This window comes from Aythya marila, assembly GCF_965140915.1.
Source record: "Aythya marila genome assembly, chromosome: 5".
Taxonomy (NCBI): Eukaryota; Metazoa; Chordata; class Aves; order Anseriformes; family Anatidae; genus Aythya; species Aythya marila.
In genome coordinates, this window is record NC_139046.1 from 37,598,704 (window position 1) to 37,618,368 (window position 19,665).

A 19,665-nucleotide genomic window follows, 5' to 3' on the forward strand; every position below is an offset into this window, starting at 1 on the left:
TTTCAAAATCCTGGGTAAGCAGAGTAAGAAATTAATAGCATACTCTGAATTTTTTAGTTTGAATTCTTAAAGATCGGGAGGTCTTTCAAGAACTGGAAACATGAGGGTATTTTAAACAATTACAGTGCTGATCTTGGTGGTTCATTTCTAAATCAACTGAAGCCCAGCATCAGGGGAGTATAATTTCAGATGTTCCTTCCTATCCTTCAGTAAAATCCGACAAAGTCAGTTCTGAAGAGTTCCCCGGTAGCTTTTAGCTTTAAGCTCGTATCACCTCGCTATCTCAGTACCTCAGCAGGCTGAGCAGCCCGCCCAGCGCCCGGGCTGCGCTCAGGTGTCCCTGCCCAGGTGCCTGCCTGCACCCCCGGCACACAAACCATTGACATTCCCCGCATCCCACCGGCCTCCCACAGGCCCCCCTAGCTACCTGCTGCTCCCCAGCTCCCACGACCCACAGACGGAGCCCCCGGCTTACCTGACGGCCGCGGGACAGGCCACGAGCGCCCGCAGCACCGCCTCCACCTGCTGGGGGCCGCCGGCGGGGCAGCGGCAGAGCTGTGGCAGGCAGGCCTGAGCGAGCCCCCAGCCGCCCCGCCGCACGCAGCGGCAGAAAAACCCCAGCAGCCGCTCCTGGGACGCCGCCTCCTCGCGGCCGAAGGGATGCATCCCCCCCGCGGCCGCGGCACCTGGGCGGGAGACACACGCCGGAGAGGAGCCGTGAGGAGCGGAGCCCACCCCGCATCACCTCACCCATCCCATCCCACCCCACCCCACCCCACCCCACCCCACCCCACCCCAAACGTCCCCTTCACGCCGAGCGGGCAGCGGGGGCTTCCCCGCCGCCCCCCAGGCTGACGAGGCAGGGAGCGGGGCCGCCCGCCTCACCTGGCGGCGCCGGGCTCTACCGCAGCGCGACCCCTCTCCCGCCCGCCCCGGCCCTCGCCGCCGCCATCTTGGACGCCGCCTCAGCTGGCCGCGCCGCCGGGCGGGCGGGCGCGCGCCCATTGGCCGGGCCGGGGCAGAATGTAAATAAGCCGCCATCTTTCTTTGGGGAGCCTGACGCCGCCGGGAGGGTCCGGGCAGCGCGGGCCACGCCCCCTCCCGTGACCACGCCCGCACGCCCGCCTCTCGTGTTTCTCCGGCCGCTCGTGGCTCTGATTGGCTGCCGCGCGAAGCTCCGCCCCCCTCCTGAGCGCGGGCTCCTGACGGGCAGCGCTGAGGGGATGGGGGGGGCTCTGGGCGCGCTCTGTGCCTGTGTGTGTCGTGTACACCTGCACACAGTATTTACGTCTGTATGCACACAAATATGAGAAAGAGGTATATATATATATATATGTATATCTATACAGAGCGTAAATTTATATACATACAGAGCGTATATATATATACAGAGCGTATATATATACAGAGCGTAAATACTGCAATTTGTCTTCATAAGCACATCACAGAGTCCCAGAATATACATGTAAACATATATATGATTTGATACCATTTCTGTCCTCTCTCAAAGGGTTGAATACATAGCATATACCCCTATGAAAAGAGAATGGGAGAGAGAGGTATACATGCAGAGGTATATTCACGTGTGTGTATATATATATTTACCCCTCGAGTATGTTTATACACTTACATGTATATCCCACTTTCTATACAGGGAAATATGACATATATATATATATTTGCCCCTTTAAGAACAGAGGGAAGAGGTATAAAAATGCATTTTATAAAAAGACACAATGCATTAAATGTATGTAAATAAATAAATACAGTGTTTTGTACACGCATGCATTACTGTGTTCCTCTAAGGCGCATGCCCTGCCCCCCCATGCAGGGTGGCAGGGTGCTGCAGGGGCTCCCCACCCTCTCACCCACACAGCCTGGGTGTTTCTGAGCATCCCAGGGGGACACGAGGGGCACAACCAGGCATGGGGGCCGTGACTCAGCTGCTTGGCTGGGTGGCGTCCAGGCGCTGCTCGGCAGAGATAACCACCACCACCACCCCACATCCTCCCTTTATTCCAAGCTTTTTGTTTGTTTGCGTCCTCACACGAAACAAAAGCTCCTCCGGGGACTCCTGCAGTGGAGGCCAGTGTGCATCCAGAGCAGTGATGACAGAGAAGGAGAGGTGTCCCAAAGTAAGTGAGCGAGGGGGTCCCCAAGGGCTACTGAATGGAAAATATGGGAAGGGGGTCATGTCCCCATGCATGCGCTGGGACTCACCTGCACAGCCCATGAGGTGCTGCAGGAGCTTGTAGCACTACCAGCCATGGGGTCCTGAGTATTTCTCACCCATGCTGTTGTCTTGGTATCAGCTGAGGGTTGGCACGTGAGTAGTCATGCCTCTGAGCTTGTTTCAGCTGTGATGGAAAAGCTGGAAGTGTTGAAACCATGCAGTGTTTTTGATCTATTCAGTTATGATTCTATATGCTTTTATTGACTGTACTTCCTATGGTGCAGTACTACAGAAACTATTTCTTGACCTACACCAACGATGGTTAAGGGGCTGGAGTACCTCTATTATGAAGACAGGCTGAGGGAGTTAGGGTTGTTCAGCCTGGAAAAGAGAAGGCTCCAGGGAGACCTCATTGCAGTTTTTCAGTACCTAAAGGGGGCTTACAGCAAAGCTGGATGGGCACTCTTTGTCAGGGATAGGACTGGGGGGAATGGTTTTAACCAAAAAAAGGGTAGATTTAGGTTAGACATTAGGAAGGAATTCTTTACTGTGAGGCTGGTGAGGCACTGGAACAAGTTACCCAGAGAAGCTGTGGATGCCCCATCCCTGGAAGTACGTAAGGCCAGATCGGACGGGGCTTGGAGCAACCTGTTCTAGTGGACGGTGTCCCTGCCCATGGCAGGGGGGATGGAATTAGATGATCTTTTAAGGTCCCTTCCAACCCAAACCATTCTGATTCTATGGTTTATCCAATTTGATTTTAGGTTTCTCCTTAGAGCCAGACTCCTTGTTTGAGGAGCTGTTTCCTCATGTCATATCAGGTGGCTGATGCTTTGCTTTTGTTATGAGGTTTACAACATACCTGCTGGAGTTACCTGCCCAGTTCTGCAAGAGTGAATGTACATCGTTAACAATGATCAGTAGAGCTGTCATTTCTGAAGGGATTTTTCTTTAATTTCTTCTTACATTGGTGTTGTTAGGAGTTAGGGGTACATTAATATGTCTGTGATGTGGTAAAAGTTGGCTGGATAGAAACATCTAGGAGGGAAAAATTGTTTAATGTCATCTTCAAAGAAGATATAATTAGTATATTGAAATTAGGAAGTGGTGTATAGGTGAAATATTTTTCATCTTGAATTCGTGTTCGCATTAAGTAAGCTGGCACCCAGTAATTCAAAAATCTAACATTTTTGAATTCTAACGTACTACATTCTAACATATTTTCCAATCATCTGAATTTGAAAATATGTACGAAATACCCATAGCAATGTACACTTGAATGGAAACCCATAGGTTTCCATGCTAATGTAGTGCTTTTAATAGCCAAACTACTAAATGAAACACATACTGTGCAGTTCTTCTAGCAAAAAAAAACTCTGTAGTTTTTCTTTGGAACACTGGAAGGATAAGGCACTTTTTATCTGTAGCAGTGTCTGTCGTGTGCTGGCTTGGACAATTATCAGTGTTATGCAAACTGCTATTAACACTCAGTGTTTCACAGCAGCTTCTCTCCAACAACGATGCATTTGGAGTGATCACATGCCACAGCATAGTACACAGAATGCCCCTACTATTTGGTTCCAAAATCTCCCTTACTTTTCCATGCTAACCATTGCCTCTGTTAGTTTCTCCGCTGACCCTCAAAGCAGTGAGAGAATTACTTGAAAAATGTAGCTCTGGTCTTCCAGTGGAGTTTTCAACTACAGAAACAGGAGAAAAGTAGATCACCAAAAAGTGATGGCATTTTAAAGGTACTTAAAGGCACATCAGGGTCTACCTCTGATAAATACAAAGAAGAAATGGAACTTCTGACTAAATACAAGGAAGCAGTGTGAACTGCTTAAACTGACCTTTACTCCATCCCAACCCATTCCGTGCACTGTGAGCGTATGGAGATTGACCTCCGCTTGCTGGCTCTGCCTCAGGGCCCCTCAGCCTACCTCCTGCTCCCGACAGCAAAAAGCCAGTGCACCTCTGACAAATCATTTCTCGTGTGGCATGGCCACAAGAAGGTGACAGCCAAGGAGGATTAGCTACCTCAAGATGACAGCCAGGGACGATTAGCATGGGGCACACGTGTTAGCTGGTACCACTGTGGTTGGGATCAGGTAGAGGAGACAGTGGTGTTTCTGTCCAAACACAGGGTTTGTGCTGGCTTTATGTCCTGGCAGAGGACAGAGACAATCCGACCTGGTGTGAAGCCTTTTGACACCAAGTTAACCTATCAACATTTGTTAACAAATTTGAGCTGACAGAGTAAATTCACACATGGCCTGCATCATGCTGCTGCAGAGCTTTTAATCTGCTCTGTGGAGTGCTGTCATGACCTGATTTTCTGTGTCATTAGACTGTTGTGTCATATCACCGGGTTGTCCGAGGTGTGGCAGTTGTCTGGCTCCTGTCACTTGAGGCACAAGGGTCACCTCGACAATGGTGCTGATCACATCTGCCCAGGCAGTCCCAGCAGTACTCACTGACCACGCGTGCCTGTCAGGTCTGGCACAGGTACTGCGGCCCTCATCACACACCCTCCACCAGGGTCGATGGTCCTGGCAGGCAGCCACCAGGCCGGCATCAGTCTCTGTGGTCACGTCAGCCCTCCTGTTTGCCTACAGTACCAGAACTGACAGACTTCATACTAAAAGCATAAAAAGTACTTCAGGGGGGAGATATTTTAAAATGCTCTTTATATATAAAAATGCAATCAGGCTATCAGAGGTAACCTACTGCGGCTCGTTTCCCCTCTCCCCTGTAGGTGGAGCAGTATGTTGGTGAAATTAAAGGTGGACTGAGACCTGCCATGAGAATCACTGTCATAGGGATGGTACCTTCCAATCCCAAGAGGTAGGTGGGGGTCACCTGTTCTCATATGCCCTCCTGCATGCCTTAAATTCAGATTTCTTGAGTGCCTGTGCTCTTTGGGATGAAGAAAGACATACAGATTCATCATTTATGTCTCTATTTTTTCTGCTCTTAAATTAAGATGAGAATGTTGAGAAATGATTCACTATTTGGACTTTCTGACTGTTCCACCAGCATTTTCTACTCCTTGCCTTTGTCTAAATATGAACTAGAGGGGGGTGAACAAGTGGCATTCCTCTTCCAGGAACAGGTGCAATTCAGAATCCATATCTAGGCTGACTGCTCGTGGCTGGAATCAACACCACTTAAAAAATCAGTGGTTTTGGCATGGGAATTGTAGGTCCATTGCTCTCTTTAGTCTAGATGACAGCAACTGTGCTATCATTATACTTTTTTTGCATCTTTGGCAATCAACTCCAGCCCTTTCACAAGTGAAGCGTTTTCTATAACCTCTTTTAGGACACAAATTGGAACTGTTATCCACAAATATTTGTTTCATTTCAATCACAAGAGAGGGAAAACAAAATCAGAAGTCACTTGCGTCCTACTGGAAACTGGAAGAGAAACAAAGAATGTCTTGTTCTCAGCCCTTTCTGCAGCTTCTAAGCCTGTGCACAGTCCCTGTAGGAGTCCCACATTTTGGTGTGAAAATCAACAGCTGTCTCTAGTCCTTATAAGCATCTGCATGTTCCCCATGTCCTTTTACAATTCTGAAATCCACAGTCATTTAACTGTTTTCTAGCTTTTCAGTGACTCTGCTCTGTGATCCAGTGGATGCAAACAAAGATGTCGGGATGCTATTTACAGTTAACTTTAGTGACAAATCCATCACTCGAAATGCACGAATTGCTGGGAAGTGGGGGATAGAAGAGAAGAATATTCCCTACTTTCCATTTACAGCAGGGGACACATTTAAGGTAATTTTGGGGGTATTATGCATAGGGTGGAGAAAAGGAGAAGAGCAGGGCTGAAGGCTATTTGTATCACCTCAAATTGCTAGCTTTTGAAATTGCCAGGTTAAGAACCTTGGCATACTAGTCTAGTATGGCACGGAGAACAACAGTTCAAGCCCTCACAGGAGACATACATTTCTTTCTCTAGTTTTACTGAGAGAACTCCCTATAAAGAGTTTAATAGTATTATCTCAGCATAGAGTAGGTTATTTATCATGGGCGTTTTAGAAGAATTGGTATACTTTGTGTTTCGCTGTCACTATTGCATGGGGTTTCTAAGGCCATGCTGTTGACATCAGCTTTGCTGCTGGCCTCTGAAGCCCTCCCCTGTCGTTTTGCGTTGCAGATGGAGTTCTTATGTGAACACCAGCAAATACGGGTCTTGCTTGATGGACGGCAGCTCTGTGACTTCACTCACCGCATTCAGCCCTTGAACTTGGTGAAGGCTTTGCAGATCACAGGGGATGTCAAGCTTACCAAAGTGGCTTGAATGAACAGCGACCACAATATCAGCATGAGACAGAGAAAAATGTACTTTCCCCTATCAACCTCCTGGTTGATTCTGTTGAACTGGAACTGTGTCTTTTTCAATTTGCTGATATGTTTGAAATACACTTCTTTTTTTTTTTTTCTAATACATGCTCAAAATTTGCAGATATGGCTGGTCCAGATAGATCAGAGGGCCTCTGCTGAGGTACTGTGTCAGTATCTCAAACTGCAAAACTTATGATGCTATGCAGTATCCAGTATCTTCGTGGTTCCCTCATGCCCCAGACATGGAGCTCAATCCTTTGTTGTGGCCTGGCTGTTACCCTTGTCACTAGAACTAGGCACTGTGCATGTACTGAGAATGAGAAAAGGGAATTGGGATACTTCCTTGTGAGTGAACAAGCGAGTCTGGGGAGCCCCAATGAGTCTCAGATTATCAGGAGAGAACTGCTTGTCCAGGAAGCTCTGCTCAGTCAGCATGAGCTCTATGTGCTTCCTAGTAGGGAGCAATAAATATCTTACCACCATCCCTGTCTCTTGCAGGTAGAGTTCTCAGGGACTGAAAAGTTTCAACAGTTGTAGATTTAACAATCTTCTCTGAACCAGCCCTCTGAAATTATACCTGTAGCTGAAACTGCATTGCCCATTTCTGCATCTGATTAAAACTGCATCTTTACTGGCAAGTTTCTTTAGTAGCTTTGTTAAATATTTGAAGGCAAATGAGTGTTACGTTGTGATTTCATTGCTGTATATTTATAAAAGAGTCCCAGATATGTGACTGTTAAAATACCATAGCCGCTGGCTTTGTCTCTGTTTTGATTGCTTGGTAATAACACAGGAAGAAGTAAAAAACCTCTACATAAGAGATTTTTTATTTTTTAAATACATAACTCAGAAGGCAAAAAATCTGTAAAAAGATGGTTCTATGGATAGAGGGCTATCAAATTTCTCTGTGACTTTATGGAAGATATTTAGCATGCTGTCTCCAGAGTGGTTTTGGGGACCACAGAGTCTGTCAGATACAGGTACTCAGACAACAGAAGAATTTTGTAAAAATAGAACATTGGCAGGCTGATCAGATGTTTCAGTCATCTCATACATTCCATTCTACTCTGGCTCTGTGGACAATGTCTCACTTCCCATATTATTCTAAGTTTAAGGTGTATGAAACCATTATGATCATATACTCCAACTGAGAAAAATTATGGCTGAAGAGGACAGGAGACTCAAATGCATTGAACTTTTTTTTTTTTTAATGTATGTTTAATGATATCAGCATCAAGCTTGCTAGACAAATAATTGAAAATTTAATTGCTTAAAGTAAAAAAAAAAAAAAAAAGGCAATAATGAGAATTGCTATTAGAGTTCTCAGTCCCCATGGTGCTCCACATAAATGGATTCATGGTGATAAACACGAGGAAGTCTTGCTTTTAGGGCTGAGTGATTTTTTCCACTACAGTCAGCACCAGCCATTGTCTGGAATAACTGCCACTGATCGGATACTCAGGATCATGTAATACCATGGGTTATTAACAGCACAAGAATAATGTATGTACTGGAGAAGAGAATCCTTTGGTATTTTCTGGCATAACAGAGAGGCAAACAGTAGGGCAGACAGATGGACAAAGAGCCCCCCGGTCTGTTTCCCAGTAGCAATTATCCCAGCACATAATTGTGACTTAGCACAGAATTCTTTCACAGTGTATTAGGCAGTCTCAGACACCAGGACCTTTCAGACTATGACGTTGTTCACACACCTCGATTCAATCCATGTGAAATAACTAAGTTTATGAGCCCCTTTATAAAGGGGAAAGGAGGAAGACATTTCTGCTTTAGAATAAAGCACAACCTGGATCTGTCAGATATAGACTGAATACTTGTACAAGAGATTCCTTTTTCTTCCATCTTGGAATAGTATATCTCATTGTTTCCTTGTAAAACATCATTTGTCTGTATCCACCTGTTGTCCATTGTCTCTTGGTTAGACAGTAAATTCCTGGTGGAGAATTATTCCAGATCTGCGTGACTCCTAAGCACCTAGAATTCTGGTCTATCAGGAATTTGCTAGGTGTTATGGAAATACAAATAACAAAAATAAAATGCCAAAGTAAAAAAAAAAAAAAAAAAAAAAAAAGCCAGACAAAGGGAACAGGAAACTAGGTCACAAGTGTGACTTTTCCTTTGCCACTGAGTCCACCTTACTCATGTCAGTGGTTTGATTGCCTCAATCCATTGTGTTCGCTCTGCCTTGGAGCTGGCCTGGATATAATAATGAATGTCATTTTTGGTGATGATTTTGAAAAGGTTGCCTTGTACATTGCCCTTCACTCCTGCAGAGAGAAAAATGTGACAGATCACGAAAGTGCACGGAGAGCTGCTTTGCAGTAGGTAGGATCTTACTGGAGTTGTACACTGGAGAGATGAGCTCTCCACCAGTTTGTGCAGTAGGTTAGATTTGTTCCTGCCCATCTCTGGGTTCCTGTTAGTAAGGAGCTGCATTGTTCATCATGGCCCTCCATCCTGGACAGCATCTTTTTTAAGGCTCTGTCTCTGTCTTCAGAAAGATATTCCCTATTTGTGATCCACATATTGTGCTTACTATAATAAAATAAACTGCTTTAATAGCAGAAACACTTACTTGTGAGGTTGAGGTTCTAGACAAATGCTTAAGCTAAGCTTATTCTCTAGCAGAATTGGTTTTTATATTGCTGTCTTTAGGTCTCCTCTACATCTGGATTCTAGCAGATCCAAATGAGAGTACATACATGTGGAGAGGACACATGAATAAAGGACAGCATCAGGGGTGCCTCAAGACTTTGAATTCAACAACACCCAAAAAGGCATTTCCTCTTTGGCTGTTAACTCCGAAATATTAATCTATATCTTGAGACTTTCTTAGTCACCTGACTAAGAACAGTCCATAAAAAAACAAAAAACAAACAAACAAAAAAACCCTCAGGATATCCAGAAGTAACTCTAAAAAAATTCCTTTATGGGACAGCCCATCAGTGTGGGGATGTCTGATGAGATAACTTCTCTCACTTGCAAAGGAGAAGAAAAGCTAACCCACTCATTCGTACACCCAGCCATAAACACAAGCCCACTCCCAAAGACTGTGTTATTATAGCATAGGTATATAAGTAGCAAAGTCTAGAGGCTCATGCTTTACCTGCTGGGACTCCATTGTCCTCCAGAGCTGAGACAAGACAGCCACGAAGAGAAAATCCACCTACTGGCTTGTTTTCTTCCTGCAAAGAAAAGGGAAATGAGGCTTAGCTGCAAAATATTGTAATTGGAATAATTTCCCAGACCACCCCAATTATTTTTATGAAGGTGGAGAAGTAATGCCAGTCTTTCTGGATACAAAACATCCAAGTCACAGAAGTCAGAACATGTAATTAAATGTATTACTATTTTGTTTGTGCCTCAGACGTTTCTTTGATGTTATCTGGAAAGGGTGGAGACCAATTAAAAGCACAAAAGGTAGGCTAGCAATCACATTTCAAACCTATGTACAGTTTTATCAATAACAACCCATATTAAATATATGCATATACACATACACACTTCTGCAAGTTTTTAGCTTGCAACTATTCACTGAGCCTGTATGGAAAAAATCTGACCATTTTCACTAGTAGGCTGACTCTTGTGTCTGAACTCTAGACTCCAAAGTTCAAGTTTCTAGCATTACAAGGGCAAGTTACAATGCAAAACAAAACAAAAAATCCCAACAATAACAAAAACCCATGCCCAAACCCCAAACCAAAAGAGACCCCACACACAAACAAAATAAAAACAAAACTCACACAAAGAAACAGGCAACAAAACATGAACCAGGCTCATAATTTCTTCTCACTGTTATGCTGTTTGTGTTTTCTTTAAAAATTACATGAAACGTTGCTATAATGTATTCATCTTAGTGGCCTCTTGGGCTCTGCAGTAACCCCGTGCATCAGGGGCTGATGGATTCACATGCCCTTCTGGCTCACTCTCGTTGTGATGGGTTATATCCCATGATGACAAACTCTACTGTTCCTTGAGCACATTTAAATCTGAGTGCCAGAAATTCCTGTAAATATTTTGGGATCAACGAGACCCCATTCAGTGTGGTAAAAAGAACACAGGAACTCCTAATAGCAGAATCACTGTCAAGTGATGGGATGTCAGCCCAGAAACACCACAGCCCAGAAAGAACACCTGCAGGATCGTGGTCCCAGACTGTGTGGGTACAAGCAAAAGAGGAATCCCTAAACTGCTGCTCCAGAGATAAGGAAAGGGAATCTCAGTGAGGAAATGATAGGCAGGGAACACAGGGATAGAAAATCATACAAGGACAACCTCCTAGAGTAAGGCCAGAGAGGTCTTATTTCCCAGGACATCAACAGAGGAATCCAGGAGATCTGGGAGAGAGAAACATTTATAGCACGACTGTGTTGTCTTTTCATTATAATATTTAGGTCTGGAAGAGGATTTCTGAGGGTACCAACTCCACACTCACATACCTTAGTGGGGTCATAGTAGTGCAAGAAAGCGGGATCAGCTCTCAAAACAAATTTCCTCACCTTCCAGTTTTTCCTCTTGTGTCCCTGCAAAATGGAAGAATTAATGTTAACACCAGTAAATACCTCCTGCAATTGTCACTTTTCTGCAGGCTCTATGGAAGGCCTAAGTAGGTACTGAAAATAGAAGTTTTGCAGACAACAGAGAAAAAAAAAATGTCATCTTAATAACTCCCAGGATTTTCTGCCTAACATCCTTCTTCATAGATTGATAATTTTTTAGTCTCTCTTTTCTTGTACTGAAAAATCACAGTTCCTCATACAAAGATCCAGAATAAAAATGTGATCATGCAAGGCAGGCAGGTTTCCTTCTGCAGGTGGCTGTGTTATGCTGTGAACCAATGTGATTGATCTTCATCTTGCTTGTGGCAAGGGTCTAAAACTAAGTCTCGCAGTCTAAGAGTTGGAATCCTGTAAGCAATTACCACTGACAGGTTAATTACACTTGAAGAAAACAGGACTCACCCCCAGCAGAGCATCTGTGCGTGCATGAGTGACTGTCCACAAATTAACGCCTACTTCATGCAAAAAACAATCTTCCCAGCCTTGAAGTTTGGCCATGGCCAGCAGAACATCATAGCTGCTTGCACAATCCCAATGGGATAGGTGTGATCGGAAGGACAGGGGATCCACTTGGTGTGAATATAACAGCTCCGGTGGAGTTATGTGTGGGACTTTTGTTTTCAGTATTATTTTATACCTTTCAGTACGCACTCAATATATACAGAATATCCTATTAATCCTGCAGTAGCAGCAGGTTCCATAGCTCATGTCCTTACAGCCACACACTCTTCACTTCATGATCTCTGATAACCATGTTGATGGGCAATTTAAGTCTGCTGGGCACAACTCCCCAGCCATGCCTGTGTAACTCTCATTCATTCTCCCTGCAGCCATAAGAGCTGTCATTTTTCTTGCTTCACAGTGAAGGTTCAAAGATTGTATTTACCTGTTTCACTAAGAATCCTTGCTTCACAATCATGCCACTTAATTCAGAGATGTTAAATTGTAGCTCTTCCTTGGAGCTGAGCATTTTCTTACTGCTCTCAGCCTGCAAACACAGAAAAGATGGCTCCACTTTTATTTTTAATCTTAAGGACAAAGTTCTGCATTTGATTTTCCTTGAGCTGTTTTTAGTGCTTTTTTTTTCCCCAAGTGAATTCTCTATGGCCTCTGTTAAATGCAGACACAGCAGTGCCAACGGCTACTTTTTTAATGCCAAATTACCTTATTAGTACATCCTTCCAAATCCATGTAGATTATTATTATTTTTACAGCAAAAGTACAAGCACTAACACTACTGAAAGCCCAGAGCAGCCCCTTTAGTGCTTGTTTTCACAGCTTACATATTTTGCCTTTGTGTGCGTGCTGTGTGTCCTGCTTCAGCACTGCCTCAAATGAAATGCATGACCACAGGCAGAGGAGCTGCCTCTGCTGGCAGCCACACCACTTACAAACATGTACAGCGCGGTGGAGTCGTCAAGGAACTGCTCCGAGAGGTCGCTGTAGCGCATGGCCTCGATGCTGCGGGTTCCCACGGGCTTGGTGAAGTTCTCCTCCATCAACATGGAGGCCAAGGTGACGGCCTCAAACCGTGACACAGCAAAGCTGTTGGAGATGAGCCAGTCCACCAGGGCAGAGCCTGCAGGGAGAAAGGCAGCCCTCAGACCAAGGCAACCCACTCTTCCAAGGTGAGACTAATGTCTCCTGCCATAACAGGCCTTCCTTTGACGAAACACTTTGGCACCATCACAAAGGCTGTCAGTGAAGTGCAAGGTTGACTGAAAGAGTGGGATCCTATGTATGCTTCCATATATCCACACAGCAAGAGAGAAAGGTGTTGGACAATTCAGCTGCACCAGTACTTTCCAGTGGGCCATAACTGATCCCACCATCAAGCCAGTGCAGTGGCTCCCTTGTCCCGGCAATGTGGCATGTCAGATGTGAGGAAGCCCTTTGTCTGCGGCAGGCATACCTGTGAAGGTCTCTTTGTATCTGTTGCCTTGCTCCAAGTTGCGGGTCAGCTTAATTCCAGTACTGCTGTCACGCATTTTATCCACTATGTGGCTGTAAAAGAGTACACAGGACAATGTCACTTTAATAGAAAGTCAGGCAGAAATTGTCACATGCTTCTGTCAGTGCACAGGATGTCCTAATGATTACCAGCATAAAGCTTGGAAACAATCTGGATTAGTTTAGTCCTGAGTTTGTTGTAGGAAAACTTTATTCTCCCGATGCATAACACTAAAAAAGACGCCTCATGATGTATCTTTTATTTTAAAGCACTTCAAATTGGGCTACAGTCAGACTCCTTTAACCATCTCAACACAAATCAAATTCATCTCATTTTCCTATTTCTTAACAGAAGTTCTCATTTAACATGATGCACCCTGGAAATCCTAGCCTGGATTCTGGCTGTCAGCTTTGAAAGCTCACCAACATGGCACGCACAGTTATCACAGTCTTGTTGTGACCTTACAACTTGCAAGGTAATGCATCTCCTCAGTCAGAACACCTCTGCAGCTGGCTAGCTGCCTTCAAGCCAGCAGTGGCGTGCCTGTGCAGAGCCCCTAGACACCCAAAAATGAGGGTCAGGAAAAAATGCATTCCTGTGCCCTGACAAAAGTGTGTGCAAATCCCGGACAGAGCAGCCAGTATAGAGGCTCCTGGCCATGAAGGAGCAGATCTGTGCAGAGAGAAGCTTCCCTTGACCCTCCCCGTCCAGCAACTCAGGTACTTTGCAGACTACAGTGACAGTGGAAGATGAAACTAGAAGCACTTACTGCAGGCTGATATTCTCCAGCAGTTTGAAAGAATTCTTCATTCTGTGAAGCTCTTGCACCTGCACTGGGTGACCAGCATGAATGGCTCCGGTGATGTCCAAAGCCCAAGAATCTCGCTCCTCTCTGGAGCAACATTCAAGGAAATAGTCTGTGTTGGTTTTTGTCCTTAATTTGATGAGTAGCTGTGGGGAGAGAAGTGCAAAGCAGTAATAATATTTAGCATCAGTAATAGCATTTAGCTCTTGTGCTCCACTCGCAATTTGCTTCTTTCACCACTAGCCCAAGTGACAAATTAGTGGGATATGGCATCCCTCTGGGGTAATACTGGCCTGAAGGATGCTGGATACAGCTCAGTTTTTTGGGGAGATTCTTTTATCCTTAGATCCCTGGGTTTTTGGTTACAAGCACGGTTTGTTTATATGGAGATAGTAATTCTTGAAAGAGAGCACACTGCCCAGAAACAGGATGACACAGGAGCGTGCTGCTGACTGTGGAGTTTTCACATCCAGATCTCTTGCTTATCAACAATGAAACTCTCACTAGGCTCATTCTTCCATGAGATGTACTGAAATAGTCAGCAATTTACACAGTCATTTCCCTTCTGGCTCTTCTGAGGGGAAGTCTGCATGACTGCTGCCCATGGCTGAGTGGAAAAGCCCAGGAGGCACTTTCCTTTCCAAAGCCTTTTTGCTGCAAACTTTCCACAGCAGTGAGGACCCACTGGGAAAGGAAAAGGGAGTCTGACCTGTCTGCCTGAGAGCCCTGTGTGAATACAGACAGTGTTTACAGCCTCTACCATAGATGATAAGCTGTCTTTTTTCCCCATCCTTCTCAGGTTTAATTGAGCTGCTCGTGTCCCCTGTTCACATATTGTTGGGATGATGCATTTGCATTTATTCTTCCATGTGTGTGAGGCTTTTTTTTCCCTTTTTTCTTTTCTTTTTGCTAGTGACTGCACCTCAGATTTCAGCACAGGGAATGACAAAGACACAACAAGGCAGTTAACTGCTAGTCCTGGTTACATTGCAAACAGCAGTTTCACTTTTAGTAAGGCCTACTTCTGGTAACACATGCCTCAGTGATGTAGTTATAGAAACCAAATAAATCAGGAGGAGAGGAAAAGACAAGAGAGAAATTAGAAAGCGAGTGTCAGCAAGAAGGGATACATTTTTCTAGACATACCGGTCTGTTCTCATATTCCAAGCATGGACAAGTAATAGTGCAGCCATCCAAGAGGATCCTGCCCTTTGGAGAAGACTCCTTCTTGCCTCCTTCAAATTTATAGTACAGGAGCTTATCCTGAAGCAGAACGAACCACCTTACTTTCCAGTTATGAACGACATGTCCCTAGAGGGGAAGAAATGCACATAATAATACAAGCATTGAAAAATGTGTGTTTTCTTTTTTGTTTTCATGTAAATACCATAAGCCAATAGGGAACCATATGAAAAGAGACATGAGAAGTCATCGTCAGTCCTGATTTCAGCTCTCCCTGAAATACACATCTTTAGCAATGAAATAACCCAGTTCCACCAGTGTAAAAACAGGAAGCAAGAACAGAAAGGTGCTTTGCTTTCTCCAGCAGAAACAACATTCTTGCTGGCAAGAACTGTTTCTTGCAAAAGCTCATAAGAATTATCTCAAAGAGCCGTCACTTGGGTGCGTGCCCGCCTGCTGACAGCAGCGGGCAGGAACAGGGCTAAATCTGAATTAGTGAGTGCGTTGGTGTGGTCGGCAGCTCTAGGAGACAAACCCTTTCTCTGCAGTGCCCTTGAGTGTTCATCTGTTTTGTTCATTGTCATTTTGGTTGTGGCTGTAGGTGCCAAGTGGTCCAGAGAGTGCTTTGCTGTGTGACTTGGCTGTTCATTACATCCCCTCCCGCTGCCAGCTGGTGCTTTATTTCTATCCTGCCTACCTCCAGCTTCCTGGGCTAAAACGCTCCCTGTGCTACTGTTTTTTGGCAAACACTCTCTTTAATGGCAAAAAAATGAGCAACGGCTGCTGTCAGGTACGTCCTGGGTTATATGGAACAAAATACCTCTTCCTTCCCCTCCATAAACAGCCCCCGGCTGTCTTTTGCCCAGCTGCATGGGAGAGCGAGCTGAGCGAGGGCTGGCTTCGACAGGCTCGGTCCTGTCCTACAGGGTCAGGTCCCGCCTCATGGTGCAGGAGCTGCCTTGTGTTCCTGCAGACGACGATGGGAGCATCACAGCCTGCAGGCAAAGCCCGGGCACAGGCAACTCTGACACCTGGGAGAGGTGGGCACGGCTAGGAGGAAGGAACATGCAAGGTCCAGTCGTGGCAGGAATCAAAGCTCATTAACTTGCTATGAGTAAAGGGGAAAACCAGCAATTTCCACAGAAGTGGGGTAATGAGTCTCTAAAATCCAGGGCATGTTAGTTCTAATGTCTGCTAGTCTATACTCAACACAGTTAATCTAGCTTGGTTTTGTTCTTCCCTTCACCTTCCCCACTTTTTTACCTGGTGCACACTCCCTTGTCCACTTCTCCTTTGCTACAGTTCTTTTCTTTCTCACAGATTTCCTTTTAGAACGTGACATTACCTTTTTTTCCTTCAATTTTACCTGTCACACATTGCACTTATACATTATAATACATAATTCAGTCATTTATAATGGATTTATACTTCCTCTTTGCATCTGCTCTTCTTAAGAAATCCATTTCCTCTACTTGATCCCATCCCTTTACTTTATTTTTTTTCCCCCCTCTGGATCTCATTCACTCCTCCCTCAGTGTCCTTTATTCATCTCCTTTCTGGCCTCCTTTCTATCCAACTGCACACCTCGGTGCTGGTGCACAGCCAGCCAGCAGTCACAGCTCAGCATGCTGACGACACCCCTTCCTCTCTCAGACACAGTGCCTCGGCTTCCCCTCTCTAATTCGGTAGTCACATAAGAGACACAGAACACGACGGTAGCCCAGAACCCAGAGCAGGAGCTGGGGCTGCTCTGCCCTCTCCGTGGAAGGGGCAGCAGGGCATAGCTTGGATTTCCCGCGCCCCGCAGCCGTGAGCCCTGCCAGGAGAGCTCCCGACAAGAGTTACCGTCGCGGTAGCACCAGAAGCAGATACGTACTGTAGGAAAGCATTTCCCAAGGCGTGGCAAAGCTTTGAACAAACCTTTGAATTGCACTTCAAGTGCACAAAGACCATATTAGTCACTGAGACGGACTTGGAACGGAAAGCTGCTCGTTCCCCCTGCACCATTGCCCTCTACTAACTGATTCGATCCCCTGAGGAGAAACGTTGGGGAAGGCTGAAAGCTGTCATGCTGTCTTTCAGTTGATTTCTCCATGTTTCAGCTGAAAATTTCTTACAGTGGAGCTTTTGGGGTGTGCAAGAAAAGTTGTATCAGATACATTTCCATATTCATATTGCTCTCACCCTCTTTAAAAAGAAAATCTCTTCCCCATCCTCTCACACACCCTGCTCAGCTCTCTGCTTAAGAAGGCACAAACTGTCCTGAGAGACTTACCAAACATCTCCCCTCTGCCCACCCTCCTGTGGCCACTTTCCCTGGTGCCACGTAGCCTTTCACCAGGTACTATTACTTTTGTGTGCCCTTTGCAGAGGTGTGCCCTAGGTGCAGATGTACCGGCTTTCCACAGACTGAGGCAGCAACACTGATAGCTCGCTCACTTTCCTCTGGGCAAACGCCAACATGGGGAACTGGATGGAGGGCAGGTAAAGCCTGGAGCTTCCTCCACAGGAGCCTGTAGGGATCTGGAGGAGCTCCTCAACCCCTGTGCTCAATCTGCTGCCTTGCCAAGAGCCCTGGCTCCATCGGGTCCCCTCTCAGGGGCTGTTTCCACCTTTGGAGAGCATCGCGCGCAGGAGCCCTCGCGGCGCTGCCGCAGCACCTACCCGTTTGACGAGGAAGCCCTCCTTCAGCACTCCAGCTGCCTCCTGCATCACGGCCAGCCGGCAGGAGAGATGAGCCCCCGCTGAGAAGAACCTGATCCCTGGCAGTCTGTCTCTCTGCACGTGAGGAGTTCAGGCAAGCTCATTTTTCTCCGCGACCCTCCTCCTGTGTGACGTACTCTCCCTTCCCTTTTTTCTCCCGCTCTGTGAGACATTAGTTAAACATTGAGCTGGCTCTGATACATTACCTGCCCTGCGGGGAGGAAAACAAAGGGAAGTCTAAAAAGGATCTCAAAGGGATTTCATAGAATTCAGTATAGTAAAAAAGCCACCCTTGAGTGACTAAGCCAAGGTAAGCAACAGCTTCACAGTGACAAAAGAGGTGAGACACAGGAACTGCATAGGAGGGAGAAGCAGAGTTATAAAACTATCTCAGAAAAGTCCACTCTATGGCATAAAATTTCTCATCTAATAAGCATATCTTCTAGGGGTTCTACAGATCAGAATACCTCGAGTGTAACATAATGAATATTATAATTACAATGAGAATTTTACATATCTTAAAATAATTATATAGTAATTTATTTTACCAAAGAAGCCCAAATGTCTCCCAAAGCCCACTCTACTTTCAGTAATCCCTGGACATGTAAACCAAGATTCCCAGATATGCCTACTTCAACCGAATATCCTAAATCTCTACGTAAGCAACTACTTGGGTTTTCAGAAAAGTGGTTTGATAAATAAGCCCAGTGCAGGAACCTCTTGAAAATCTTGAGAGCTTTTGAAACAGTGCCTTTTCTGTGCCTGAATATGAGCTCGAGGTGTTTTTTTTTTGTTTTGTTTTTTTTTGAAAACCTCAGCCATGATAAATCTATTTGATAAGTCTTGAAGAAATAAGCCAGTGTTAGTAACTATTGCAGACAGAGCTGCTGTGTATAGTCTTTGCTGTATTGTTAGCATTCCATGACTTGCAGCCAATTTAAGGTGATATACGTGGATAAAGCTACAGACTGTGATAAGAAAAATGACGTACAGTAAAACAAATAACAAAAGCACTTGTTGCTATGCACCCACAAAAAAAGAGTCCAGAGTTCTTAGGTAAGACAAGTTGACTCACGTATCTCAGTCTTTGCATACTGGATCAGATTACTGGTCATACTTTCCTGTATTGAGGAAAAGGAACAAGCAAATCATTACCTTATCTTTATATTATTTTTCTAATTTCTAAGGAGGAGGGAAGAGTGAGATACCAAAAAAGGTATTCAAACATGACAACATGCTGGAGACTACCCAGAGAACAACTCTGCATAGACCACAAGAAATAGTGTGTAACTGAAAACTTTTTTTTTTTTTTTTTTTAAATCCATTCCTGTATAAACAGAGAATATGCTAGCTGAGGTTTCAGAAGCAGCCAACCCACATGAAGTGCAGAGCTCCTGCTATACTCCCTTTGCCACTTTGGAAAGGGAAGGCAGGCCCATGACAAGCAGTTGTGTAAGTCAGTTCACATTTAGCTGGTTCTTCAGGCTGTTTGAACTGAGTTCAGTAAGCTTAACAGCACACCTACAGGATTAATTTTTCTTACAGGTACGTCGTGTTCTCAAATATAGCACTATAAATTTTCACACAGAAAAATATTTTTGTGACCTGAAATTAGAAAGTAACATTTTCACCTTTTTTTTTTTTTTTTTTTAAAGAATGATCTGTCTCTGTGTATATGCATAAATGTATACACAAATAGAAGTATGTACAGAAGTGGAATCTTGGAATCAAAACTGAGGAAGTCAGCAGAAAAAAAAGTCTAGCTCACTGAATGCCCCATATATCAGAATTAAACTAATTCCTCTACAAACCTGCACTGCTCCACCACTGTTAAACTTCAGGTAATAACACACGAACAAGTCACAAAAGGAAGCACACAAGGACATTACCAATACTGAATCAAAGAAAAAAAACCTTGAGTCTAA

General features: G+C 44.9%; 3 protein-coding genes across 10 annotated transcripts in view; 1 reads left to right on the forward strand and 2 right to left on the reverse strand.

The window, feature by feature from the left end:
• The window catches only part of ZFYVE26 (zinc finger FYVE-type containing 26), a 43,758-nt gene extending 42,762 nt beyond the window's left edge, over positions 1-996 (reverse strand). For all 7 annotated transcript variants that reach the window (XM_082762084.1, XM_082762083.1, XM_082762082.1 and 4 more), the window contains exons 1-2: positions 886-996; positions 476-686 (exon numbers count right to left, since the gene is read on the reverse strand). In XM_082762084.1, the coding sequence (XP_082618210.1) occupies positions 476-666 (191 nt within the window). In that variant the 5' untranslated portion in view covers positions 667-686; positions 886-996. The remainder of the gene's footprint in view (positions 1-475; positions 687-885) is intronic.
• Positions 997-2,072: 1,076 nt separating this feature from the next.
• Positions 2,073-7,611, forward strand: LOC309878902 (galectin-related protein A-like). The gene is made up of 4 exons (XM_082762008.1): positions 2,073-2,135; positions 4,929-5,017; positions 5,778-5,952; positions 6,335-7,611. The coding sequence occupies exons 1-4, from the start codon at positions 2,109-2,111 to the stop codon at positions 6,476-6,478; spliced, it is 435 nt and encodes a 144-aa protein (XP_082618134.1). The 5' UTR covers positions 2,073-2,108; the 3' UTR covers positions 6,479-7,611.
• Positions 7,612-7,772: 161 nt separating this feature from the next.
• Positions 7,773-19,435, reverse strand: PLEK2 (pleckstrin 2). 2 transcript variants are annotated; one of them, XR_014317626.1, is made up of 11 exons: positions 18,816-19,435; positions 17,702-17,951; positions 15,002-15,166; positions 13,820-14,001; positions 13,012-13,103; positions 12,491-12,678; positions 11,986-12,087; positions 10,980-11,063; positions 10,816-10,877; positions 9,647-9,725; positions 8,672-8,807 (listed from the first exon to the last, which is right to left on the reverse strand). XR_014317626.1 is itself a non-coding variant. In XM_082761830.1 (10 exons), exons 2-10 carry the CDS (start codon positions 17,747-17,749, stop codon positions 8,680-8,682), a joined length of 1,068 nt encoding a protein of 355 aa, XP_082617956.1. In that variant the 5' UTR covers positions 17,750-17,951; positions 18,816-19,433; the 3' UTR covers positions 7,773-8,679. The 2 variants fall into 2 exon arrangements, 1 of the variants encoding a protein (XP_082617956.1); XM_082761830.1 differs by lacking the exon at positions 10,816-10,877 and having other exon boundaries at positions 7,773-8,807; positions 18,816-19,433.
• Between the last annotated feature and the right edge of the window lie 230 nt (positions 19,436-19,665).